Source organism: Tenrec ecaudatus, chromosome 5, assembly GCF_050624435.1.
Source record: "Tenrec ecaudatus isolate mTenEca1 chromosome 5, mTenEca1.hap1, whole genome shotgun sequence".
Taxonomy (NCBI): domain Eukaryota; kingdom Metazoa; phylum Chordata; class Mammalia; order Afrosoricida; family Tenrecidae; genus Tenrec; species Tenrec ecaudatus.
This window is the reverse complement of record NC_134534.1, coordinates 26,009,296-26,035,460: the sequence shown is the minus strand read 5'-3', so window position 1 is coordinate 26,035,460 and position 26,165 is coordinate 26,009,296. Positions and strand designations below refer to the sequence as shown.

Sequence of the window (26,165 nt, the reverse complement as noted above, 5' to 3'; positions counted from 1 at the left end):
CTCTTTACAGTTATAGACCTAAGAGACTGAATTGCTTTTCTATATATTCAGGAGCCAGGAGAGGGAACAAAATAAATGGCTTATTATCATATAATTAATTATTGCGTAAATACCCTAAATTTTTTGCATGGCCTTTTTTTTCCTCCCAGAATTGGAAGAAATGCAGACTCCGTAACACATACGTAGACACCAGCAGATGGACTCGCACTGCTTGGCATAACAGGACTTACAGCTATGGTGCTCTATAAAATGTCAAAATCATATGAAGAAAATGTGGGATTTTACATTCTCTTTAGGATTCTTAAAATTGGCAAAATAAAAGTCACCGTCTGGCAAGAGTTGCCATTGGAATGGTCACAGATACTTTTAACACTTCTAGAATAGCCTTAGGCTTTTAATTTATTAAGTTTTTAATCCTGATTTCCCAACAAATTTAATTTTTCATATTACAGTGGCCAAGCAGTTTAATGTTAACATCCACTCAAATCACTTTCTTACCTGAACTTAATTGACTTTTTTCCTGCTTGGATAAATCACCTAGGTATCCTATAATGTTTTCTAAAATCACACAACTCTAATTAGGAAAGAATCAGTTGATAAGGTAACAATGACCCCAGTTAATACATCACTCTTGATTTAATATACACCTATTCTCCCCTTAAAAATTCCATTAATGCAGGATATTGTTTTAAATTAAAAAAATAAAATAGGAAAAAGTGACATTCCTTTCACAAGTACCAAGCTTACTTCATCCTTGTGATTTCAGGTTATGATAGATCTTTTTACAAGTTCTATACTAGAAATCTTTGTATCACTAAGTGGAATCTATTTAAGATAAGCATAGAAGATCCAAAATAGTTGCATTAGAGAGAATTATTACATTCACGGTTGTTGAATTAAAAAGAAAATATTTTAACAATCCATATTTGCCCTATCTGGTTCTCTGCCCTTTTCAGAACAATTTGCCTTATCTCCCCTGTGTGCTCTCTGCATTTGATCTTCTTGCTCCACAGGCTCACTAAGCAAACCGGCATTACAATGGTGCTAAGAGCATCAACTGGGAGCTCATTAGGGAAGCAGAATTCCTAGCTCCCTCCAGATCTATTGAATTAGTATCCACAGTTCAATAAGTTCCCAAGGTGATTGTTAAGGATTTATAAGTCTGTGAGACACTAGAATCCTTCAGCCGACTTCCTTATACTCTGGATATCTCCTGAAGGAAGATGGGGTGTGGGAGGACAGTAAGAGCAACATTGTTATTCCCCTGGACTACTCACTAGTCTGTCAACCTGGGCCCTCACGAGGTCCTTTCAAGCTGCTTGGCTGAACATCACTCTTTCATACAAGATTTTATTCCCTCCGTCCATCCACTGGAAATACTCCAGCTCCTCTGTGAGTAGCTGAAAATATAGCATGGCTTCCTTGTGACAACATATTTAGAAACAGTCACTTTCTAAGTAACCCCTCCTTGAGATTGTCCCCATTTCGGTATTTCCAAATGGAAGCTGATGAAGAATGGCCTGCCAATGGAAATAATTAGGGATTTGACTTAAATATGCATTTTAGGCACTATGTTCAATAACTTGTGACTCACATCATAAATTTAAAAGATAACATGTAGATATCATTATAAATAGTTGTTTGCTTGTTTCTTGGGGATTTTTTTTAGTAGTTCACATAACTGAAGTTTTTTCTAGCTATTTTCTCTCCAGGAAGAATGGGGAAAAAAGAGAATTAATTGAGTTAATTGAGATTATCATGATTGGAAATTTAATAAAAGTGCCTAAGAGAATGCTTACATTACATTGGTATAACAGATGAGAAGTCAATATGAGTAGTATGAAATAAACTTGTATTTATCCGTTGTTTTCAATATTCTATATTAATACTGCAATATACTCTTTTATTCTTAAGAAAATTAGCTACCAAGAAACTTCAAATTCCAGACCAGTTTTTTTCTTAATTTCTCATATTTATCTTTACCTTGAGGGATCTTTACATAACCAGTATCGATCTCTTTTGTTAAGGCTACAGAATTAAGCAGTATCATTCATTGGCTGTGTTTCTACAACTGTTGATTTGTGCTAGCTGTCTTCTTTAAAGTGCACAACCTCTGGTGAAAGATGATGAGGCTCCACTTGAGGCAGACACGGGAAAGGACAGAGGCGCTTGATGGAGTTTCCGTAGAAAATGTGCTCCGTTGTTCAACTGGGCAAGTGAAATGTTTTCCATTGCTGTAGAGGTTAAAGTGCTTGGTGGCTAACTGACCTTAGCAACTGACGGTTACTGACTGCTCCGATGGAAAAGGTGAGACAGGATTCCCCCAACGCTGGGCAACCTTGTAACTAACTCCTATTATGAAGTTCTCCTACATCACAGAGGGTCCTCATAAATAGGAATCAACTTGATGGCAGTGGTTTTATTTAATCCTAAACTTGAATTTTAGCAATGACACCAGCATTCAACAGAATTAAGTCAGAGCCCCAAAGTATATATCATAGGAACTACAAAGAGATGGGAGCAGAATAACTTGTCCCCAGTTGTTTCTTTAGTGCAGCAAGACTATTGGATTATGTAATCATCAATATCTGACTTTAGGTACATTTTACTTTACTATGAAGCATAACCACGCTCATTTACTGGCATTAATACTGAATAACTACTGCAATTAACATTTGATAGTGTGAAATGCGATTTTATGGTCTTTTGCTTTTTAATAAATTAGTTTAAATAGATAAATAAAAGTGTACATAAAATATCTGTAATTAATGTTATTGTTCATCTTTCTAATAAAATCATATTGGGTGTACTCTTTTCTAATGGGAATGTGCAGTAGAGTTGGAGATTTTTATTTTTTCCTTAATATAAGTTTATTTAACAACATATTTCTAACATGTCTAGATTCTCAATAAAATCAGTGTAGAAATTTTTCTCACTTTAATCCCATTTGTATTTCCAAGATATTTCACTTGAAGAATGTTTGAACATAAAAAAACCAATCAACCTTAAAAACAGTAATAGTCCATAATTTAGACTACAAATGATGTAATTATGAAGAGAAAAATATCATGAGCAATACACCCCAAATCTACCGCCTTGCTGCTCTGCCATATATGAAGGCTCGGTGCTTACTAAAATTGTAAAGCCTAACGGTGTGATCTCACTGTGCACAGCAGGGCGGCCATATGCTCTAGGAAACGACATGCAAAGGACGCAGCTTGCTGAAAAAGTGGGTGAAAATGCCTTGAAATACTCTGGAAAAAGATAAAAAAGGTCTCTCATGCAGGACCATTTTTTCATTCCCCAAAAGACAGAGGGCCCCCATTGTCACCATTTCTAACACAAATACAACGGTCCCTGCAAAAATAAGTTCACAGGGAAAAGCTTTAAGGTCACCTATTTACATTCACTGTGTCGATGCTGTACAGAGGTGAAAATAATGTTATGGTAACTATTTTGGAAAATCAGCTGCACATAAAACCGCTTGAGTCTCCGAGCTTAAATTTCAGCCTTCCCCTATGAACCACCAAATTAGTGCGGCATATCTCAGTAACAGATTATTATTAATGTTCCCTGTTCACTTGTTCCGCTAACAAAGGAGAGTGTGTTATTTTAAAGAATTAACAACTGAAATAGCTGAATATTGGACCCTGATGATCATAAAATCTTGAAAATATGAAAACAGGATTTATTAAAAAATAATACAAAACATTTTTTTCCAGAGGGAATGTTCTTAGGTAGTATGAAAATATATAGAATTTTGAAGCACCTTCAAAAATATATATTGGCTATTAAGAAGTTCTGAATAACTGAATAAGACTAGCACAAAAGACTAACTTGAGAGGTGGCATTGGGTAAAAATGTAAAATAATCACAAATTTGGCATTTGTGAAAAAATAATTATAATTGCTTAATGTTGTTATGAAAATCCTCTAGTATTTTTATCCAATACCATTTAAATTGCATATATCTATTAACAATGTAGTATAACATGTTTTTCTTTCTTTTATCCTCAAAGGAACTAGTCAACAACATGCAAAGTAATTTTACACACATTCACTTCTATGAATTGCACTGTTCTAACAATTTCACATATGTGATAGGATGTGGTATGGGAACATACTGTGAGATGATATGCAAATAATAATTAAATACTTAAATAATAAATTGGTACATTTCTAGACATAAATCCGTAAAGCTCTACAATGTCAACATTGAATACAACTTCCACAAAATAATCTAATTAGAAAAGAGTATAGAAATAATGAAAAAATAAATGATCAGATGTTAAGGCATGCAGAATAGTTTTATACAATACTCAAAAAAAATTCCTCTCTGTTATTCTTACTTTTGGAACCAATGTTGTTATATCAAAATAATAAATAAAAATAAATAAATGTGTTTTACAGGAGTCAGAGATAACAATTACTTTAAAGGTGATAAATTACTCAGTTATTACTTATGTTGTAAACATTCTGTAATGATCAGTTTGTCAAATAATTTTCTAAACAGGGACCTTGGATTTTACACAGAAAAATGCAAGTTGACCATGCATATAGAAATGCAAATAATGCTTAAATATTTAATCATGACATATTCATTTTGAAGTTAATTTTGATATCACCTTCCTTAGGGTTTTGCCCACATCTCTCCATTATTCTTCCAGGCACATAAAGAATGGTGGAGGTCAAAGGAAAACAGAGGTGTTTTCCTTGATTTAAAAAAAAAATTCATTTTGATATTGCTTATGTTATCTGATAGAAAAATGATGTATTTCACCATGTGGACATTAGAATAAAAACTCTAAGTATTCTGCAGAACAAACCTCACTGGCCTCAGGTTAAATTTGACTGATAGCGACCTGATAGGACGAAGCAGAACCACTGCTGTGGGTTTTCTGAAACTGCAACTTCTCACGAGACTAGAGAGCCTTGTCCGTCTGTCTTGGAGCATCAGGTGGTTATGAACTGCTCACCTGTCCATGAGCAGCCCCACTCATAACCCACTATGCTATCAGGGATCTCTGATATAATGATTAAATGAGCTTTCATTAAGAGTGCAATCCTTCAGTATGTGCTCATTCTTTCATGTCTTACTTGTAATAAAACCATGACGCGTGACCATGCCTTAGTCCCTTCGTCAGAGTTGACAGAATTTGTTTTCATTATTATGCTGTTCCAGCGAATACCTCATCCATTCCTGAGCGAGGCCCACCATTAGTCACTCATGCTTGGACATTATGGTATTATCCAAGATTGTCCATATTCCAATGGAGGATCAGAGGCCATTCACAATAGAGAGAAGGGACTGTTTAATATGTGCTTCTTTCTTTGAAAATCACTCTTTTTCAAAAGGATCTTGCCACTCAGGGGTCTGGAAACCTATCAGAAACACAGAATCATGGACGCTTCCCACAATCTCATTAAATAAAAACCTGAATGTAAACAAGATTCTCAGGTGATCATCCACAATGAATTTTGAGAAACATAATTTAAAGCACACTCAAAATCATCACCAAGTGCCATTTGCACTTCTTTATAATGTAGTTTGTCCCAGCATCTAATTATTTGCATTTAATTCATCAGATACTAGCAACATTTATCTCTTTAAACTATACTTTGCAATATCATATCCAAGCAAAATACCCACTCATAGTTTGCTATTTTATTTAAAGTACAATTCTACTTTCCCCCTAAACCTTTAGCTCTTTCCCAGTTTTCTCAGCGCATCATACCATTCTATCCTTTGCCTTCCCAAGTGCTGGCACACAGCCCTCCCTCCTGTATCTTGAGTCCAACCCAAAGTCTTTGTATCTAAAATAGGAATGTTTTCAATGGCTGTTGAGTTTCCTTTTTTGATATTAGCTTAATCCTCTCTTTCTTGTCATTTAAGTCTCAGTCTATATTTTAATGCCTCAACACGGCCTTTGGTGATAATTCATTCTAAGGTAACTTTCCATTTTAATTTTTTCTGTATAACCCCTACTATCATCCAATAATTACTTGTTTGCATTTCCCTCTACAATTGAACACAAACTCAATGAAGCAGGGAGAAATCAGTTCTGATTATATGTTCAACAACAAAAACAAGCTCAGTGGTTTTTTTTTTGTTGAATAAAAGAAAATTACGGACACAAAGTAAGAAAGAATAAAACCAGAGAAAGGGGAAAAGAAGAAATGAAAATAAGGGAGAAAGCACAGGGATGAGAAGTAATAGAAAGATGAGAGCATTAAAGAAAAAGGCATTAAAATACACATAAAGTATTCACCGGAATATCCAATGCACACATGAATAGATTGCTGAACATAATAGTTAATAAAGTAAGAATAACTGTTTTATTGAGCATTGCCTTACAAAAGCTAGATAGGGTTAGAGCACTGAATGGAAAGCACTTTGGAATGGAAATCATACATGTGAGCATTAACTCAGGAGAGAAATAGACAAATATGGCTGAATTAAAATTTAATGGAATTAAAAGAGCCCTAATCTTTAAATGCCTTCATGGGACAATGGTCATATCTGTTATTATTTTCATTTTAGTTATGATATTAAATACACAGTCAAATCAAACAAGTAGATAATGATAAAGTTACCAGTTCATATAAAACACCTTCAAATAGAAGCATTCTTACAACAAAATGTAGTAGGGCAACAAGCATATAATTCAAATTTTCTTTGATATTTTAAAGGCTGATAAACAGTAGTTCCATTAAGATATGCTTGCATGTTACTATCATATTTTACACGAGTAATGCACATGGCAGAGTTGTCTGCAAGCTGTACAATTGCCTCACATTAGTTTCTCCATGTGCTGCTCTCCTAAGCATGTCGTGATGGAGACACTGACTGTGTTCTGAAGGCCACAATCTATAGAGGGGCTTCAAAAAGTCATGGAACGCATCATTAAAAGATAATGACACTTTCCACAACCTTTGAACATCCTTCTTGTTTTTAAACAAAAATGAATGTTAGGGAGGCTTCTTTATAATCAGTATAATATTATAATTATTTTTATGGTTCCAGTGGTACCTACAGAAATTTCCAATATTGATGCCAGAGGACAGGCTTGGGTTTTGTGACAATGTAGCACCTGTTTGAAGATGGCCATCACTCATTGCCCGCATGTATCATCTTCGTTCTATACTAATTTTGCCTCATAATTGGTCAATTATTTTCTCTTCAGTATTATCTCTACAATATTTTCTTGGAGACTAGAGTCATCATGTTGAACTTTATTTTACATTCTCAGCATGCTTAGCATAGAGATAAAATATTCATTAAAACCACGACACTTCATTGTTGATTTACCAAATCATTGATCATGATTTACCAAAACAACTACTTGTAAAATAGCTTCCTCTGAAAGATTGAAAAATAAGAACTAAAGTACTATGTCTTAGATTTGTAAATTTATGTCTGTAAAGTATTTACAAACTCTTAGAAAGCAATTTTTTAGTATGGTTGAAACTATAAAAATTGATTTTGTACATGTTGCCAAATAGGTATATAGTACATACATAGTAACCAGTACTTCTACATGTCTGTCATACTTCAGTGTTGGTCTAGTTTTGTTTTGCACATCAGAGAATATTAACTTCTAGAAAAACATGAAAATCTACCTAGGTTTATATTTCGTACTCTGATTCTCTTTGTTAAGTCATGTGCATGTTCAGATCAGCTTACTTGAGGAAAATCAAATTTATTATGAAACACTTAAATATATTGCTTTTGTTTTAATTATAATTGCTGGAAATAAATGAGTAATTTATATTTAAGAACTAATTTACAAGCAGTAATTTTCTCTTGGTCGCTACTTCATCATAACTAACTTCCACCGATATAATTCATGTAAGTTTATAAGCTTAACTAAAATTACTCAGGTTTGATGTAAAGGAATATTAATACACATACCTTATGAGAATTCACTACCCTATGTCAAAATGTAGAATGGAAGTAGCTGTGAATGTTCATAACATATCATTTATCCACAAGATATTATAGGCGTCTAAGTGAAAGTAACAGTGGGAAAATAACAGCACAAAAACAATTATTCAATGTGTTCATAAATTTTCAGGAGAATATATCCATATTTTGTTCTTAAAAATAGCTAGGCTGCTCATTAAGAGCTGTCAGGTTTTGTCTACATATTAAAAATGTAAAATAAATCTAAATCTACTAAATTGTCTATGGAGCCTTTGCTTTTGTAACCCAGTGCTATCAAGTCAGTTGTGATCACAGCTACCCTTGTACAACAGAGTAACGTATTAAGTTGTGTTTCACCATCCACCCAGTCACTGCTATATTTTATATCATGTGGAAGCTACCTTGCCACTCCATTGAATTTAGAGCTTTCGTCTTTTTCAACAATCCTGAACTTTAGTGTGCATGACATCTTCTTGTCAGGATTTATCCCTCCTGATAACATGGACAAAGAATGTGATGGGGAGAAAAAAAAATGCAAGCTTTGCCATCCTCCCTTTCAAGGGGCAGTCGGGATGTAACTCATGCAAACAGATCTGACCCTTCTTCTGCAGTCCATGGGCTACCCAGTGTTCTTTGCCAACACTGTCATTCAAAGGGATCAACTCTTCTTCAGTCTTCTTCTTCACTCCTTTTCCAGCTTTGGATGCATATCAAAAACTTGAAAACACAATCACTTGGGTTAGGCACACCTGACTCTTCAAAGTGAGGATTCTGTGTTTTAATATTTCAAAGAAGCCTTTTAAAAGTAGAATTGCTCTATGAAAAAAATGATTTCCCAAGTGCTGTTTTTATGAATGTTGATTCGATTGCAAGTAAAATTAACTCCTTGACAGCTTCAATCCTTTCTCCATTTATCATGTTTCTGTCTACTCGTCCAGGTGTGAGCATATTTGTTTTATTTAAGAAGGGATATCCCTCCCAAAATTGAAAAAAAAAATAAAAAGCTGCACCCAGCTGTTTAGTATGCATTTCCCCCGCTAGGTGAGCATCCAGCAACACGCTCGGGGTTAGTGCACCCAATGACGTCGCCTGGGAAGGTTCTCTCTGGTCACAGTGAAGTTTCCGTAAAAGTCATTTCGCTGGAATCTCATTTTTGGTGATGGCCTATTTGGGAGGACTGTGTGCTGCTGTGAAATGTGGTTTCCTGCTCAGCAAAAATGCTGCAGAATCTGCTGTGATTTTGAACACAGCTTACAAGGACAGCGCTATGGGAAAAACTCAAGTGCACAGTGGTTTTCTCATTTCATAAAAGGTAAACTTGTTTGTTGATTGAGGACAAACCTCATTGTGGACGTCCATCAGCTTCCTGAATGGACGAAAATGTCAACTCGTACAGTATTTGGAGTTTGTTCCACCAGCTCAGACTTGATCAAGCTTTATAACTAGAGGTTCTGAAAACATAGAGTAACAGTGTGCGACAAAAAAAAGGTCTGATTTGTGGCAGATGAGGGACTGGATTTGCCACCATAATAATGAGCCTACTCTTGCAGCCAATTCAGAGCGCCAATTTTGGGCAAAAAAACGAGCATGCCTGTCTTTCCCCACACCTTACTCATGTGAGGAGCACTGTCCGTGTGACTTCTCTCTGTTGCCGTGAATGAAAAGGGACATGATAGTAAAGGGATTTGATGATTTAGAAGAGGCGATGAAAACAACGAGGGAGGTGCTGGGCAGCCATCCACATGAATGAGTTAAAAAGTGTTCTGAAGAATGAAATCCTGGATTTGGTAAGTGTATTAAATGTAATGGAAAAGACTTTGAAGTTGATAAGACGGTTTTGTTAAAAAAAATTAAACAATAACTTTGAAAAAACATCCATGGAGGGCGGTGCTATCTCGCATATTAAGGTATGATTCATCGAGAAGGCCCTCGTCGTATCCCATCTCCACCAGTAAATGTCTCCAGTGCTTTTTGCTTTTAGCCAGGGCAGCTGCACCAGCTGCAGGTGAATCATGAGTCCTCTTCCAAGTGTGGGGCAGAGTTTCTCATGTGACAGTCCAGGTTCTCCGCTCCATTTCTCACCATGAGAATGAATAAGTACAGTGACAGGATCCAACCCTGATGCACACATTTTCTGACTCTAAACCACACACTTTCCCCTTGTTATGTTCCAAAGTTTATGGTCTTGGTCTAGTACACATTCTACAATAGGACAGCTAAGTTTTCCGCAATTCTCATTTTTCACACTGTTATCCATAATTATTTATCGTTCATACAATCTGAACCCATTTTATATCCAACAAAGCAAAGGCAGGATCTTCTCTGTTTTCAACGAAGACACATGTCATCTGCAAAATGGGGCTTGTTATTTGGCAGATCCTATTGATCTGGTTCTGCCAGGATTTTAAAAAAGTTTTTTTCAGCAAATTTTTACTAGTGTGTGATATTAATGGTATTGTTCAATAGTTTCCATATTTTGCTGGATCACCTTTCTTTGGAATGAACGCAAATATGGATTTCTTCCAAAGAGTTGGCCAGATTGCTCTCTTCCAAATTTCTTAGGTAAACAAGTACTTCCAGCACTGCATCCATTTGTTGAGACATTGCAGCCTGTGATTTCAGTGCAGCTTGGATTTCTTCCTTCAATAGCATCAGTTCTTTCTCATATGGCATTTCCAGAAGGGACCATTTATTTTAGTGCAGTGACTTTTGTGTATTTCTTCCATTTCTTAACCCATCTCTATGATTCACTCTTCTGCCCAGAATTTCCTTTATATTTTAAGTCTGGCTTGAATTTTACCTTCAGTTCTTGTGCAAGTCAGTCTGTGAAATGCTAACTTGTGCATCATGTTTTCCCACAACTAATCTTGCCTGTGGTTGTAAGTGTTTAATGAGACACATCTATTCTTGAGATGGTCTTTAATTCAGGTGGGATGTTCTCAAGGTCACACTTCAACTCTCAATTTCACCCGTTTTCAACTTCAATTTGAAATTACATGCGAATGGCTGATGATTTGTCTACACTCAGACCCCAGCTTTTTCCCCTTTGATTGATAGCGTTGAGTTGTCTGTGGTTACTTTCTATACATGTAGTCAGTTTGCTCCTATGTACTCCATCTGCTGAGGTCCTTGTATGTAGTTGTGGTTGATGTTGAAAATAAGGCTTTCACATTTAATAAGCTTTGGTTAGAAAATTATATAGTGGGATCTCCCAGATAGTTTCTGTCAGCACAGCTTTATTTTACAATAATGTGTCATCTTCCTTCTGTGTTTCCAAGCTTTGCATTCTAATCAGCTCTAATTATTAATGCATCTTGTGCTTGATCTTAGCCAAAAACCAAGAAGTGATACTAATGCATCTTGATTGTGCATTTGGTCAAACTCATGTTGCAGAAAGGAAAAGTCTTCTAATTTCTTCATCTTTGACAATATAGTCATTGGAGTGTAGATTTCAGTTATAGGTGTATTTACTGCTCTTTAATTTTAGCATGCAGATATTATTGCACCACTCACAGCAGGTAGACCGTGAAATATTGTTTTCTATGATGAATTTGATATCACTATCCATTTGTCATTCACTACATAGAGAGGTGTGGAATAAAATGCACTTAAAGATTATGTGAGATGGTATAATAGTAGACTATGAGTTTCACAAGGAAGAAAATGCACCCCTGCCTATCTTCCAACACTGGAAACTCCACTATCACTTAATCCAGGGTTACATCCACATTACCCCCTAATTCAATATCGGATGAAAGAAGGAGTGAATCAACACGAGTCTGGAAATAAGGAAACTGGGTTTTTACATGGCCTCTGCATGGTAGCCCTAAGATGCTGAGTCCCGTGCATGGAGATGCCCACAAGCTCAGACTCATGGCCCTGCAGCATGTCCATGGCTGTGGCCTTAGGAGATGACAGCAGCCCTGTCATCCGAGGTGCTGTGATGAATTCACACAGCAACAGTTCAGCAAGTAAAGAGGTTTTATGTTTATGATGATCTATTCTGATGAAATGTAAAATATCACTGAATATTGTTCACTGATTTTAATTATGCAACTACTTTGTAAAGTAAAATGTTAATTTTTGAAAGTTTCCTTACATAATTAAATAAATCAATTTTCTGTAGTAATTGAGCTTTTCACTTAATCATTGATTTATTATATGTCTGTTTGGTTACTTACTGACTAATTATATTTCTATTTAGAATGGCTACTACTCAAATACATATTTGAGTCCTAGTTGTATAAATTTAATTTAATAATTCTGAACTTTCATCCTTAAGTATTAGTTCATATATCCTTTGAACCACTTTCTGAGACTGAAAAAAAATTATATTTGTCAACAGTCACTTTTACTTTCATGCCTTATTGAAATTTGGAAAACAGTGCAATGTCAATGCTACTTATAGTAAATAATAATAATAATTTTTTTTGAATTTTATTAGCCATGACTCAAAGACACCATAGATTGTATTAAATTTACAGTCCTAACACAAATGTATTATCATTCTCATAAAGTTAAAATGCATGTGGTGAACAGAAATATAAATCTATAGCTGCATCTATGCGTCTCCATATACTGCACGAGTCAGGAATTCTCAGTAGCGGAAACTTACAGCTCTGCAGCTTGAAGCCCTCACTTGACACATGTACGTTGACTACACCACAGTGTAGACTAAGTCTGGGCATCTTACCCACTGCTAACTAGACATTGATGGGAAATCTAACGTGGCTCTTTTCTTTGATTTTATTGAGATACACACTTAATATTTCTTGCCCTTAAATCCAATATCATGATTGATCCTGACAATATCTCAATTATAACACGCTGGCACTATTTACGTATTTTAAAAGTATGGACAGTGAACTCTAACAGTTCTAATTGAGCTTACACAAGGTCTTACACTTAATAGATCATAACATGTGGTAAAACTGAGTCAAAGGTATTGAAATTCATATTCTGAGCATGATCAGACCTACTGTAGTGTACTATTTGTGACATCCATACATAGAATGTCTGAACTATCATTATTAATATTTTCTACTTATTTTAATCTCAATATTTAAGGATTCTCCCTTAATTGGATAACATCAGAGATGGTTTTTTTTTTATAACTGTACCTGAGTACGATGTTTAAAAAGCCTCATATCAGGATGACTATTTCAATGGTATTAAAATCTATTTGAATGATAATAAATTACTATATTCTTATATTTAGTACCCGTTAGAGAATATAAATATTTCATAAATATATTAGGGTTTTTCAAATTAGTAACAAATAATAAAACTATTATAATGATAGAGTCAAAATTATATATCTAATTATATACCTAATTTACCAAATTCTGTGTGTAAAACCAGTGTACCTGTGCTGTGTGTTCCTTATAATATTGCCGTCAATTATAAAGAATTCAATTTTCATATTTCTGGAAAATGATAGCACCAATCACATAATACTTTGAAATTAAAATTTAATTAAGTCTAAGTAGAGAAATGTCCTGAGTAATCCTCACCACGTGGCACAAAACCGCACTCAATTCCCACGACCATAAAATTAATCCTGAGTAATAGTGACCCTATGGGACAGAGTAGAAATGCCCTGGTTTCTGTAGCTGTAAATCTTTCTGTAACAGAAGGCCTCGTGGCTCTCCTATGGAGCGGCTATTGGTTTTGAACTGCTGACTTTGTGTTAGTAGCCTGACCCATAACCCCTATGCCACAAGCTTTCCTTCAAAACAGCACAGATTTCACATCAAAAGAAGCTGTGATACATCAACCATGATAAATGATTTTTTTTTCAAAATCCGGTAGTAAATGCATCAACAAAACTTCTATTGTATAACATTTAATATGTGTTCATAGAAAGTGTATTTGTTTTATCGTTCACTTATATTTATTGGTTAAATAGTATTAGCGTATGGAAATGCACAGACCATACCAAGAGCCTTGGTTGTGCAGGGGTTAGGAACTGAGCTACTAACCAGAGGCTTCATTTTACACAGAGTCCCACAAAGGAGAAGTAGGTGATGTTCCACTTCCCGAAAGACCAAGTGCCGACAAACCTGTGGCTCAATTTTTTGTTTTTTCTCTAGGGTTGCTGTGAACCCACATCAACTTGGGGGTATGGGTTTGGCTTGTTTTTATTTTTAAAATAATATTATAAACCATATATTTATAATCTACTTTTACTTTTTGATTTTTGAATTATAATGTAATAATAGCAATAAATTAACTTTGGAGTTATAAAACTAGTTTCTTTAAAGTGGTTCATCTATTACTAGCATTGATGACCATGGGTATGTTTAAAAGCATAACAAAATGACCTTTAATTCTGAAATATCTTAGAATTCTCATAATGCTAAAGACTATGAATAATTATTCCAACTCTGGGAAATTTAAGTGAATGGCCTAGCTAATGAACTTGCAAACATTTATCTATCAACACACAAAATCTTCTTTATACTTCTATAGGCCAGAACTGGACATGCTATCTAAAAAAAAAACCATTTACTTTCTTTCCTTGTGGAAGGGAAAATCTACATGGGTAGCGAAAGCTCTTAATTACAAAGAGATTTACATAATTACAAAGAGATTTACATGATTTGATGGTAGATTACTAGGGGAAGATCTAAAATTTCTGGAGGTGACAAAAAGCTGTAAGCTGTGGGTTAGAATGATCTGGGTGAACGGGAGAAGGAATAGTACATGGAACCGGGCTGAGGTAGAAAAGAATACAGTATGTTTGACAAATTGAAAGTAGAATTATCTCGTTGAATAGAGGGTGACAATGCAAGTGTCACGAGATGATTTTGAGGATATGAGCAAAGCCCAGATCACACAGTCTTTTATGCGTCATCACTAGGTCTTAACTTTACTTACAGGGTTATTGGGAAATCATAAAAGATATAATACTGAAGTTATAAAAGTTACACAAAAATACTGAAGTTATTCATCAGGTCATTTTTCAAGGGAAATTACGACACCAATGTGGGAGGATAAGGTTGAAAAATAAGAATGTTGTTTTCTGAAATATTTAGAAAAATTAAGCCATTACTTTTGGATTTTGTTTTACTCCTTTAAATAAAATGACCAATGCATGTGTGCCTGAGTCAGGCATGTGACATTTTAGCAGTCTCACGAGCCTGGAATGCTACCAAATCATCTTTGCACTTCCAGGATAGTGTCTTTCTGTTGTCTATTCTACTGCAAGCTCTGGAACAAGGAGGCCATGCATTTTTGTCTTGGCTTACCCAAGAACGTAACCTGGCTCAGAGTAGGCCTTTCAGGCTTGTTGCTTTAGTTATTACTTGGAAAAAATTATAATTTTGATGGCAGTTCATCCCAGATTGACATCTAGCCCTATTAGGAGTCAAGCCTTTGAAGATTGTTTCAATGTTTGAAAACTTTTAACTGAATCTCATGATTTGGAAAGCATCAAACAATATATATCATATAATGGGCTCTGTCTACATATAAAATTTTCAGCATATTTTGTACACAATAGTAATAGCTTACATTTAAACTTAATAGCTAATGGTCAGTCAAAATCACTGAAATAATAGAAAAATACTGAGGAAGAGTCAGGGCAACTGTTTTTAATTAAAACATAATTTTCATCATAGGATACTGAAATTTTAATTTACTGAAAATAATGATGCATATCACACTCAAAACATTTTCAAACAAATGTTCAAAACTTTAATGCTGAAAGAATATTTATTTCTGATATAGATGGCACCACTGAATAAATAAATCATATTCAGAAGTACAATTATACAAGATATGGAAAGCTGAAACTTGTGTTCGCTCTCAAATAGCCTTAGAACACTATTAAGTTAGTTAAGGAGAGATTGGAATTTACCATGGAAGAGACTTGGGTACTTAATGGAGATTTGCTTGAATGTGTTTCAATGTTTAGGTTGAACCATCTCTGAAACATTTATTTCATTTGAAAGTCTACTACTTCATCTTCTCCTCTCAGTCAGAATTACTTTCCTAGTTCTTCAAAACAACATGTATTTTTTACTTTCCTAGTTCCTAAAACATCAACATAACCCCGCATTTTTTCATATCATTTGACGGCAAAGTTTGACTACAGCATTATTTGTGTTTTTAGCTGGATTTTCTACAAAATTACTGTAAAAAAAATCCCTCTTTTTCAGGGAGTTTGCCAGTACAGTGTTAGCTCCTGTACTCTTGCGAAGAGCACAGCAAAAGGAAAACCTAAGTGGTGGTTTTGCTTAATTGATAGTTTAATATATTTTACACCTTTTAGTTAATAAAATGAGAAGAATCTCTATCCTTCATAATAGTAACGTTCTGACCCGTATATCTTGAAAAGGGGGAACACGGATCATACGAAAGTGGCCCCAGAAGCAAAATCATGGCGATTTAATTATTTAAAAAGGAGACTATCACATGTCAAGATTTATTTTGGAATGCTTTTATTAGATGCAAAATATGTATGTTCATTATAAATCTGAATGAAAATGAGCTTCTGAAATACTTCTGTTTGTTTTTTCAATTAGTTTATATAAAGATATCCTGATTTCTCTCCTGATTGTGTTGTAAGCATTGAATGCTTTTGATTCCTTATACTGACTGCACTTTGTAGAAGTCATATAGAATGATACTGGATGAGCCAGAGCAGATTTACGGTTATACAATGATGAGTTAGACACCGAGTATATATTTTCAACTTCTAATATGTTCCGTTGCTTTCTACTGATGCACACCTTGATATAAATGAAGTGTTTTGATAGTACATTAATTTTCTTCCTAAACTACCCTATGAAATGCATTCACCAGAAACAGACAAAGAAAGGCTTGCTACGATCCTTAAATTAACATAGGCTTATATTAATTGACTAGAAATTCCCAATGTATGATTTGTCTCATTATGTTCTTTTTCTTTACAAGATAAATTAGAAACTAAGAGATATTTAAAATTTGAAACCATAATCTTAATCGATAGCCATAAAATTTTCAAAATAAGAAAAATATTCACAGTGCAATCATATAGGTCAAGCAAAAACTACTTTAGAAATAGCAGAAAAAGGTATACAAAGCAATCACCAGATGTAATGTTACTGTTTTTCTCCAATTCAATCATCTATTTGCTCATTTTCTGGGTTAGCATTTGTTTAATTAAAAAAAAATCTCACGCAAATATTAAAATTTACTACATGAGATAAATGATCCATGTTTAATTAAACATTTATATATTAATAGAAACTGGCTATTTTCTTTACATGCTACCTCAACATCTTATCCGATATGTAAAATGCAATAGGTATGAAAGATTTGCTTTTACTATACCTTTTATGCATTCTTTACTGTCTACGCTTATTTTTCCCTAAACAGTGGTAATATTCTTTGACATTTTAGCTTTACTTAAATTTAGCGATTTCCAATTATGAAAGTTGGGCTATTTCTAACTATATTTTCAGGATTTTATTTTAAGACTGTGTTTCATTTTCCATATCTTGGCTTATGGTCAGCCCGCTCTCAGATTAGAATCATTACCAAAACATAGCTTTGGCAGGAACTAAATGGGCACAAGTAAAATAACATCCAATACCTCTATGAGTAACAACTGCAAGCTCTTTAGTTCTTTCTATCTGCTCAGCATTTCTTGGTCTTCTGCTTGTACTCTGTGTATCTGCTTGATGAGGAGAGAGCCCGTCCTGGGATGTGTTCGGGTCCAGACCTGAATTTCTGAGATTCATAACTTGCACTCGCTGTTCTTCGGAAAGTCTATGGATGGTGACAGCTGTCACACTGGAGACAGTAACATCTGCAGAGGCACTAGCCACAGCCAAAGCACCCGTGGTAGTCCTGCCACGCTCCTCTAACTCACCAGTGGAGGTAGTGTGGGTCAGTGGAGAAGAACCTGTGGGACACAGTAGCACTAGATGCTAACTTTTTCTTTTAAATGTTGTTTGCTTTTATTTTCTAAGTTTAATAAATTATATTCCCTTTTATCACATTCATGACAATCAACACCAAGAGGCAAAACACAAACACACCCCTAAAATGTGAAACACACCAGATATGTGACTTTGTATCAATAAACCTATGGATCAATATATACCAAATCATCACATTGTTTTTTTAATGTGAAACAAATTCGTTTTTTTAGGACCCTAACAAATCCTTTTCTTGTTTTTAAAGAAAGTACAGAGGAATGTTGGCGACCAACACCTGACAAGTGACACGTTTTGACGTACTGGGTAACTAGGTAACCACACTTTTCTCAAAATATGCTTCTAGTAGTTTGTACCTTATTTATTCATAATTTCTAGAAAAATATCAAATATTTACATCGTAAGACAAGTAAATGAAGTAAAAGATTTCAAATCTGAGCCAAATGAAAACATTTTTTTAATATTCAATTGAATCTACTTTATGTAAATATCTCTCAACCTCAATCATCAAAAACCTAGCAACAGGATACATTTTTAAATATTATGAGCTACTTATACTTCATAAGTTGGTGGATTTTCTTTTTTATTAGAAATCTGGTAATATTTATCTTCTCTATTAGTAACTCTGAGAGTAGTCAATTTTCAATGAGGTAAAATAAAAAAATGATCCTTTTACAAATGGTTAATAATGGCCTACTAGTAACCATGGGACATTCATTCATACAATCTTAGCATGAGAAAATTATAGGGAAACTTCCAAATAAACTCATAGGTGTATATGGCACAAGTATGTATAATAATGTTATCACATTTTTACCCTTACTGTGATTTCATTATAATGTAAATATAAATTCAATTTGCCAAATTAAGGATTCCTTTTTCCTTCACTTAAACTTATTAAAAGATGGTTCTGGATCATATGTAATTTGTATGTTATATAAAATGTAAGCTCATAATAGAAGCAAGAAACTGAAATAGGATATAGTTAAAAGATCTTGACAGCTACCATGCCCAACAGGAAAAAATATCATTGAATTTTATAGCTGCAGATCCTAATTAGGGGTATTAAGTCCTGGTAGGAAATCTTCTAAATATTGTTTCAAGTCAATGAATGGTGGATGGTTCCATATAGTTTCCTTTTTACGAAAATTTAGATCAGTATTATTTCCACAACTTTAATTAAATAGTTCATACAGGAATACATTAGGATAATTTTACCTCCTAAAATTCAAAGAAAAAATGCTATGCCACTTTATGTGGTTTGAAAGTGATCTGCATGAATTTTCTCTTGAAATTAGCAGGACCAGAAATGGGAAAAAATAGGGGCACAAAAAGTGTGAGGCCTCTTTCATAAGCAAGAAGAGGGCCGTACATTTCTAAGAGTCATTTATCCTGGTAACCATGTTTGCATTCGCTTCTTTAGATGGATTTTTTCAAGACAACGGTTTTGGTTTCTTTTATATTTTGGTTGTTTCTTCCAGAAGATGTGAAGTAAAGGGATGAAAATTATCATCTGAGTATTTTAAAGATGTTTATTATAGTTTAAGCAACAATCAGAGAATTCAGTATTCAAGTTACTTGGTGAAAATTATAATAACCAATTTCATGATGCTTATGACATTATATATTTTCCATTCATATACAAGTTAATATTTGTTTAAGGATTATTTTAAAACATAAAGTCCAGCAATCCCTACACATGAACTACTGAGTTCCATTAACTGATCTCAATGTAAAGTAAACATCAGAGATGCCATTACTATAGAATTTTTTTAATCCATTGTATTTTCCTTCATTTTTTAGAGGAAGTATAAAAGTAAGATCAAAAATCTGTATTTCTATTTTTTCCACAGCTTCCTTGTTTTCAAGTACAGTAAACTATTTAACTGTAAACATTTTTTCTAAATAGGGAAGGAGGAACAACTGGAATTTGTATTCAAATTCAAGTTAACAAGGGATATATTAGAGAACCCTTTAACTTATGTATTTCTGACATGATTATGATTATTCCAAAAATGTATATGGTATTGGGGCAAACCGCTATGGGGTAATGCTTAGAAATGGGATAGAATGCTTTTTAAAAAATCATTTTATTGGGGGCTTTTACAGTCACCTCAAGTCCGACAGACCAATTCTAATATACATTCTTTTGAAAACCTGAGACTAAATATACTTTAAGAAAAAACTGGGAGTTACAATGTGTCATTGGTAGTGATTAGGCTCAGAATTTACAAGAAATGAGACTTTAAAATCATAAATAGTATTTCTAGCCGATGTCTTATTAACTAGTCCTGATTCTTTACCCAAGGAGTGCTGGAGGCACAGTGAGTCAAACATGACTGCTAATTGCAAGGTCTGTGGGTCAAAGCCACCAGCGACCCTGCAAGAGAAAAAATGAGGCAATCTCAGAAAATCTAAGGAGCCATTCTACTACTAAACCGCAGTGTGCTCAACCTTCCTAATGCCATGACCCTTTAATACCATTCCTCATGTGGTGGTGACCCCCAACCATAACATGATTTTCATTGCTACTTCATAACCATTATTTTGCTACTGTTATGAATCAGGCGACCCCTGTGAAAGGGTCATTGGATCCCCAAAGGGGTCGTAACCCACAGCTTGAGATCCGCTGATTTAAGGGCTCATTGTGACATGATACTGACTCTATGGACGTAGATTTGAGCTTATTATTATTGTTATTATTGTGATACTTTAAAGATACTGTATTCTTATTTTTCCTCCTCACATTCTTCTCATAAGTAGAAATTTTTTGTAGACTGTTCACTGCTGAATCCCTAGAAAAGCCTATAATACAGAAAAAAATCACTATAATACATCACTATTAATTGAATGGAAATTTGGGGATGCAGTTTGCTAACTGCTAACTGCAAGGCTGGGAAAGAGATGAACTCATCTGCTCCCATGAAGATTCACCAACTTGGAAACCAAGTGTCTGTCTTAGAGGGTCACTAGGTGTTGTAAACAACTCATGGCAGTGGCTAATGTTATTGTATTCACTAAATTACAGGTTAAATAAAATAATTTATGAATAAGGTTAAAAGTACATGGATACACTTTTGGAAAATATATGATTGTCATTTACACCCTGAAAAAATAATTTTATACAGTGGCATTAATAAGGAGCAATTACAAAGAAAACAAAATAAATTATTTTTAATGATCAAAAGCATCACTTTGAAAAAAGTGTGGAATCTGAAGATTTTGTTATTAAGTAGATATTACTTCAAATTTTAGTTATCACTCACCAAACCTATTTTCATGGAAGTAATGTACTTAGAATACTTAGATATATCTTTATTGGAAATAGTTACCTCTATAATCTCTGAACATAGATTTGCTGTTGAATTGATGTAGATATTTTACAAATTTAAAGTGGAACTACTGGGGCAGAAATTCATGTTCTTTAAAGACATTAATTATCTATAAGATAAAATTATATTACCTTACATGCACATTTTATTTAATGTATATTCAATTTAGAATGCTGAACTAGTACCATTTTAAATTGGCAGTGTATGAAACACAGATTTTGAAGTCATAAAAAGGCACCATTTAACAATTTAAAAATACTTAACCTTTTTTTGATACAAAAGTGTCATACCATAATAGTCAATGTTGGAAAATGTCTTAAAAGTAAATATAGCAACAATGCTCATAATCCAATATTAGAATATAATATTTTACTTTTTATAAATTTGAAGTATACTGCCCAATTTTGTAACTATTGCTTTTAATAGAAAAGGCTAGATGCATATAGAACAAAAAATATAGCCCAACCAAAGGGAGACATTTTACATTCAGAAAATCCATTCTTCATTTAAAAAAAAAGCATGTTTACATGGCACTTTTTATCACATAGAAATCATGATATCATGGAATTTCTCCTGATATTAAAAACATACAATATAAACATATACTTGAAATGTACTTTTATTTTGTGTGACAAAGCATTTCCTAAAGTATGAAATCAAAATGAAATTATTTACATTCACATGCCTTAATAACTGTAACTATACAATCTTAAAATTTTAAATAATAGAAAATAATGTCTGGTACACATATTAATGGACAATAATTTAATAGTAATATTATCTTATGAAATTTGGATTTTATTATGAGTAATAATGTGAAATAAAATGTCCTCTTTAATTTAAATGTCTATCTGCAAGAGAACAATTCATATAAAACCTTTTAAGTAGCATCATTTATAAAAGTATCATTATAATCACGTATTATAAATAAATTTGCATTTTAATGCATATTCAATTCCTCTTATAGTTTATTTTAAAATTTATGTTGTATGTATTATAGATATTATCTAGACAACTAAGCAAGGATCAGAATATATTGCTATACAGAATATATTGCTATACCCGTTAGTGGGTAGCCAGTACATATACAACTTTATAAATATTTGCTAAAGGTATTTCAATATTCAAACTGGTGTTTAAATATTTATTTTGATTTTTTAGACATAAATCCATTCTATATATTCTGTTACTTCCTTGACTTTAGCGATTCATATGGAATATTTGAATGAAAGTTAAATAAAAATAATTCTAGGTGCATAATTTTGTGGCATCACAGTAGGTAATAAATATGCAATTAAACACAATTCACATAAACCATGCAAAAATACATACAAAATATACAAAATAACACAAAAATAAATCAAAGTTCTCCTAATGCAATAATTCCACGCAGGAGATATTTAAATGTTCTGGAATATTAGCATAAGCAATTAATTTGAATACTATATTTAATCTTGTTTTATAGTACATACAAGAGATATCAAAGGAAGATAATTGAAGGTGATCTCTTGCAAACTAATGAAAGCATAGGGGGCTCAGGGGGAAAGTCCTGCTTTACAATGTGTTACAGTTTGCAGTTATTATTGAGAATCTTGCAGTTGGAAAAGTTGCTAAAATATTGCTGCATTGATTGTGGCAATCAGTTCTAGATATTATAATATCTATATAAATTGAGTGTTTAGAAGTCTAAAATGGTGGCTCGGTATAATAAAACTATTCAAATAAGCAAGATACAGAGATCAAGCCTTAAAATAATAGAAAATGTAAATATTTATCAAGTATTAAAATAAAATTTTTATATTTCAGAAAATGTTTAGCAAACAAATGCTGAAAAAATTAATTTGTAAGCGAATTCTAAAAATTAGGTCTGTTGGTTATGTTTTAATTTAAAAATAAAGTGTATTTATATTTGTACTAAATCAAATTATGATTGTTATTTCATTCCATAAATGTGCCATAACTTGGATTATAAGATCTATTTCTAAGAAAAAAATCATGGCAATTAAACCATTGCATGGCAATGGAAAAATGCTAACATCTGCATCCTGTTTTCTGAAATATGAAAATTTTGATAAGGGAGTAAAGTACGTACACGTAAAGAGAGAAAATATCAGTAATTCTGGTAGTAATAGTCTAAGATCACAAATCAATTGTAAAATAAATAACTTTTAAATACAACTTTGCTTTTCTAAATATTTTTCTGTTTATGTTGGCATAATTCTTATTTTTCGGTTAATATTGAGTTGAAAAACCAACATAAAAATTTGTGATGTGGATTTGTTGTTCTTATCAAGGACAAGTGATTTTAACCAATTTTACATGCAAAATGAATGAATACATAAACATTTGCAATCAAACTGAAACTCAAATTAAAATTAGTTTGAGAATGTAGTGATGCATCAACTAAAATCACACTTACTATGAATCAACAAATTATTAAAAACAAATATTCAACAAATTATACACTAAAGCCAAGTCAATTGCATGTCGGGAAAATAAAAACTTATTCAGAATATTTCATAACCTTAATAAACCCCATGACATACATCCACAAATCTCTCTTTCTAAATGAAATGTGAACCTACCTCTATTTTAGAAAGAAAATTATGGATATGACGCTATTGGTCTATCAAAGAAAGTATGGATCTTCTATGAAATATCAGTGTTGTTGGGTTCTAAAAACATGAGCAACCACCATATCATTTCTTAATACCAAAAAGAGAGTAAGAACTTCAGAAGATATCTTCTGAGCAGAAGATTGTGAAGCTCTGTAAGCTTCCTTCTCAATTTTGCAATGTGTCTCTCACACCCACCCTGTCCACTGCCCCCTCCCCCCCGCAATGCCCCCATCCGTATCAGAATTCACAAAGTGACTAGCGTCAACGTGTGGAATAGTGAAACCTGGACATCTGGTGAGTTTCCTTCTCACACGCTTTGAAATTCCATTACAGGCACTGAGGGCTTTGCTTCCTTTCAGTGTGCACCCTCTCAGACATCCACAAGTCACTCTTAGAAACAACCGGCACCAAACACAAGTTGTAGTTGTTCTTAGATGACTAAGCATAATGCCCTTCCGTGAAGTAAACAGAGACCATCCATCTTAAAGGCTTATGTTTTGAAGTAAAAATGTTGGCACTGTGATGAGGTCACATGATTATTTAAAGGATTATTACTCCCATGTCCCCATGCTTTCTGCAGCCATCTCCCTGAATCCTGCATTTCTTCACCTCTTCCTTGTAGCTTGTAGCGACTGAGCCACTAGTATTTGTCTCTCATGCAAACAAAAAAGTGACCTGAAGCATGCATTTCCTTTATTTCCTGACACACTCTCAGCAGAGGGGAAGGGTGGAACCGCCCCTGTGTTTCAGAGCAGTAACTCTTTATGAGAGTCCTCAGCCCCTGCCCCCTGCTGAGTGGCTGGTGTCTTGTAGCATAAAGTTCTTAAGGAAATCTGGCACCATCATTAGATAAAAGAATACTGGTTTTTTATTTGTTTTGTTTTGTCTCCCACCACCGACCCCCCCTCCCCCCCAAGGTAGCATGGAGGTACAGAGTTTAAGCAGCTGTCGGCTGCTAAGGGAAAAGACGGGTGACTTGGCTTTCTCTGTAGGAGAAACATGTGGCAGTTAGTTCTGCGAATGTTCATAGGCTTGGAAAGGCTATGAGAGCTTCTACTTCGGCCTCTAGGCTCTCTGAGTAGAAATCTAACTGAAGACCCTGGACTAGCCACCTTCTATTCACAGGTACCAAGTACACCTTTGCTTTGAGAGTCTAGTTCTCTCTGATAATCCGTATGTATTGATGGCTTTCTGAAAATAGAGGTTATGTCTTTTAATTGTATATTTCCGACTTTCACTGGGAGATTTCATGAATATCGGTGAGAAGAGTGGGTGGGGAGCTTGGCTAAAGCAAATATAATGAATGCTTATATTTTTGAAAAAAGGGGAGGGTAGTACATGTGGTTCATTAAATGTTAATAATATTTCAGAATAGATAATACGAAATGAGTTTACTTGGGCATGTCTGAACAGCACATACTATATTTGCAATGTATACTACATGTACTAAGAAAGAGTATGGAATAAAAGCTAAAGAAATAGAAGACGAAACATCCAAGGACTTATACATTTCTCTTTTATTTCCATTTTGTCAGGAATTACATTTTTTAAAATCCCTCAGCAATATTAAAAATAATAATTCTATAATGATAGTCTTTGGGATTGTGAAGAAGAGAAAGAATAAAGAAGGAATGTGAGTAGGTATAAATCTTCGAAAAAAAACAAACAAAACAAAGTCTTCCTCTTCACTCTCCCAGATCATCACGTCCTTGCCTCAGCTATTTGACTGCAATTTAGCTTCGCTGCTGTTTGCACCTACTTTATGGGCATTAATCTATTTGTATTAATTTTACATAATCCTATTTTTGTAGCTGTGGCTTTAAATATGTGCTAGGCTTTTAAAGGAACTCCGAAGCTGCCCTTGCTGCCATATAGCTCTGTTATTCCGATAGTACTAAAAACACTTTCTTCGAAATGAACTCCTATCCTCTCAAAAATGTCCCTTTGTAACAAATTATAGATGGATTGTTTTAGTTCATTCCCACTCAGTGAATTCACCCATGAGAAGAAATTCCAGTGGGCTTTAAAACATTCATAGGAAAAATGGAAACAAAAGATCATGATGTTTTTCCACAAAATTTTGAAGCCTCCACACACTAGAGATTATTTGAGATGTTTATGTTTTGAGAAGAAAGCGAAGCCTTTATTAAGGTATTTCCACAAATTGATATCCCATCACTTGGAATTATTATATAATTAAGCAAACTGGGTTTTGTATTAAAATATGGGATTATTGAGAGGCAGGGTTGGGTAGGGAAATATGAATATTGTGGTGTAAAGGCATTTTAGGTGTTGATTGAGGTAGACTTGATGGGGAACTGGCAAGAATTGGCATAAATATGCCAATATTAATGAGCCTACTGAAC

The 26,165-nt window shown here is 33.9% G+C and overlaps 1 protein-coding gene across 3 annotated transcripts in view; it reads right to left on the bottom strand.

Annotated features, from left to right (window-relative positions):
- CSMD3 (CUB and Sushi multiple domains 3) overlaps window positions 1-26,165 on the bottom strand; it is a 1,306,760-nt gene that overhangs the window by 800,343 nt on the left and 480,252 nt on the right. Inside the window, exon 7 of one of the 3 annotated variants that reach the window (XM_075550585.1) lies at window positions 17,504-17,815. The exons of the other annotated variants lie outside the window; for them this stretch is intronic. Coding sequence (XP_075406700.1) covers window positions 17,504-17,815 — 312 coding nt within the window. The remainder of the gene's footprint in view (window positions 1-17,503; window positions 17,816-26,165) is intronic. 3 annotated transcript variants of the gene reach the window in all.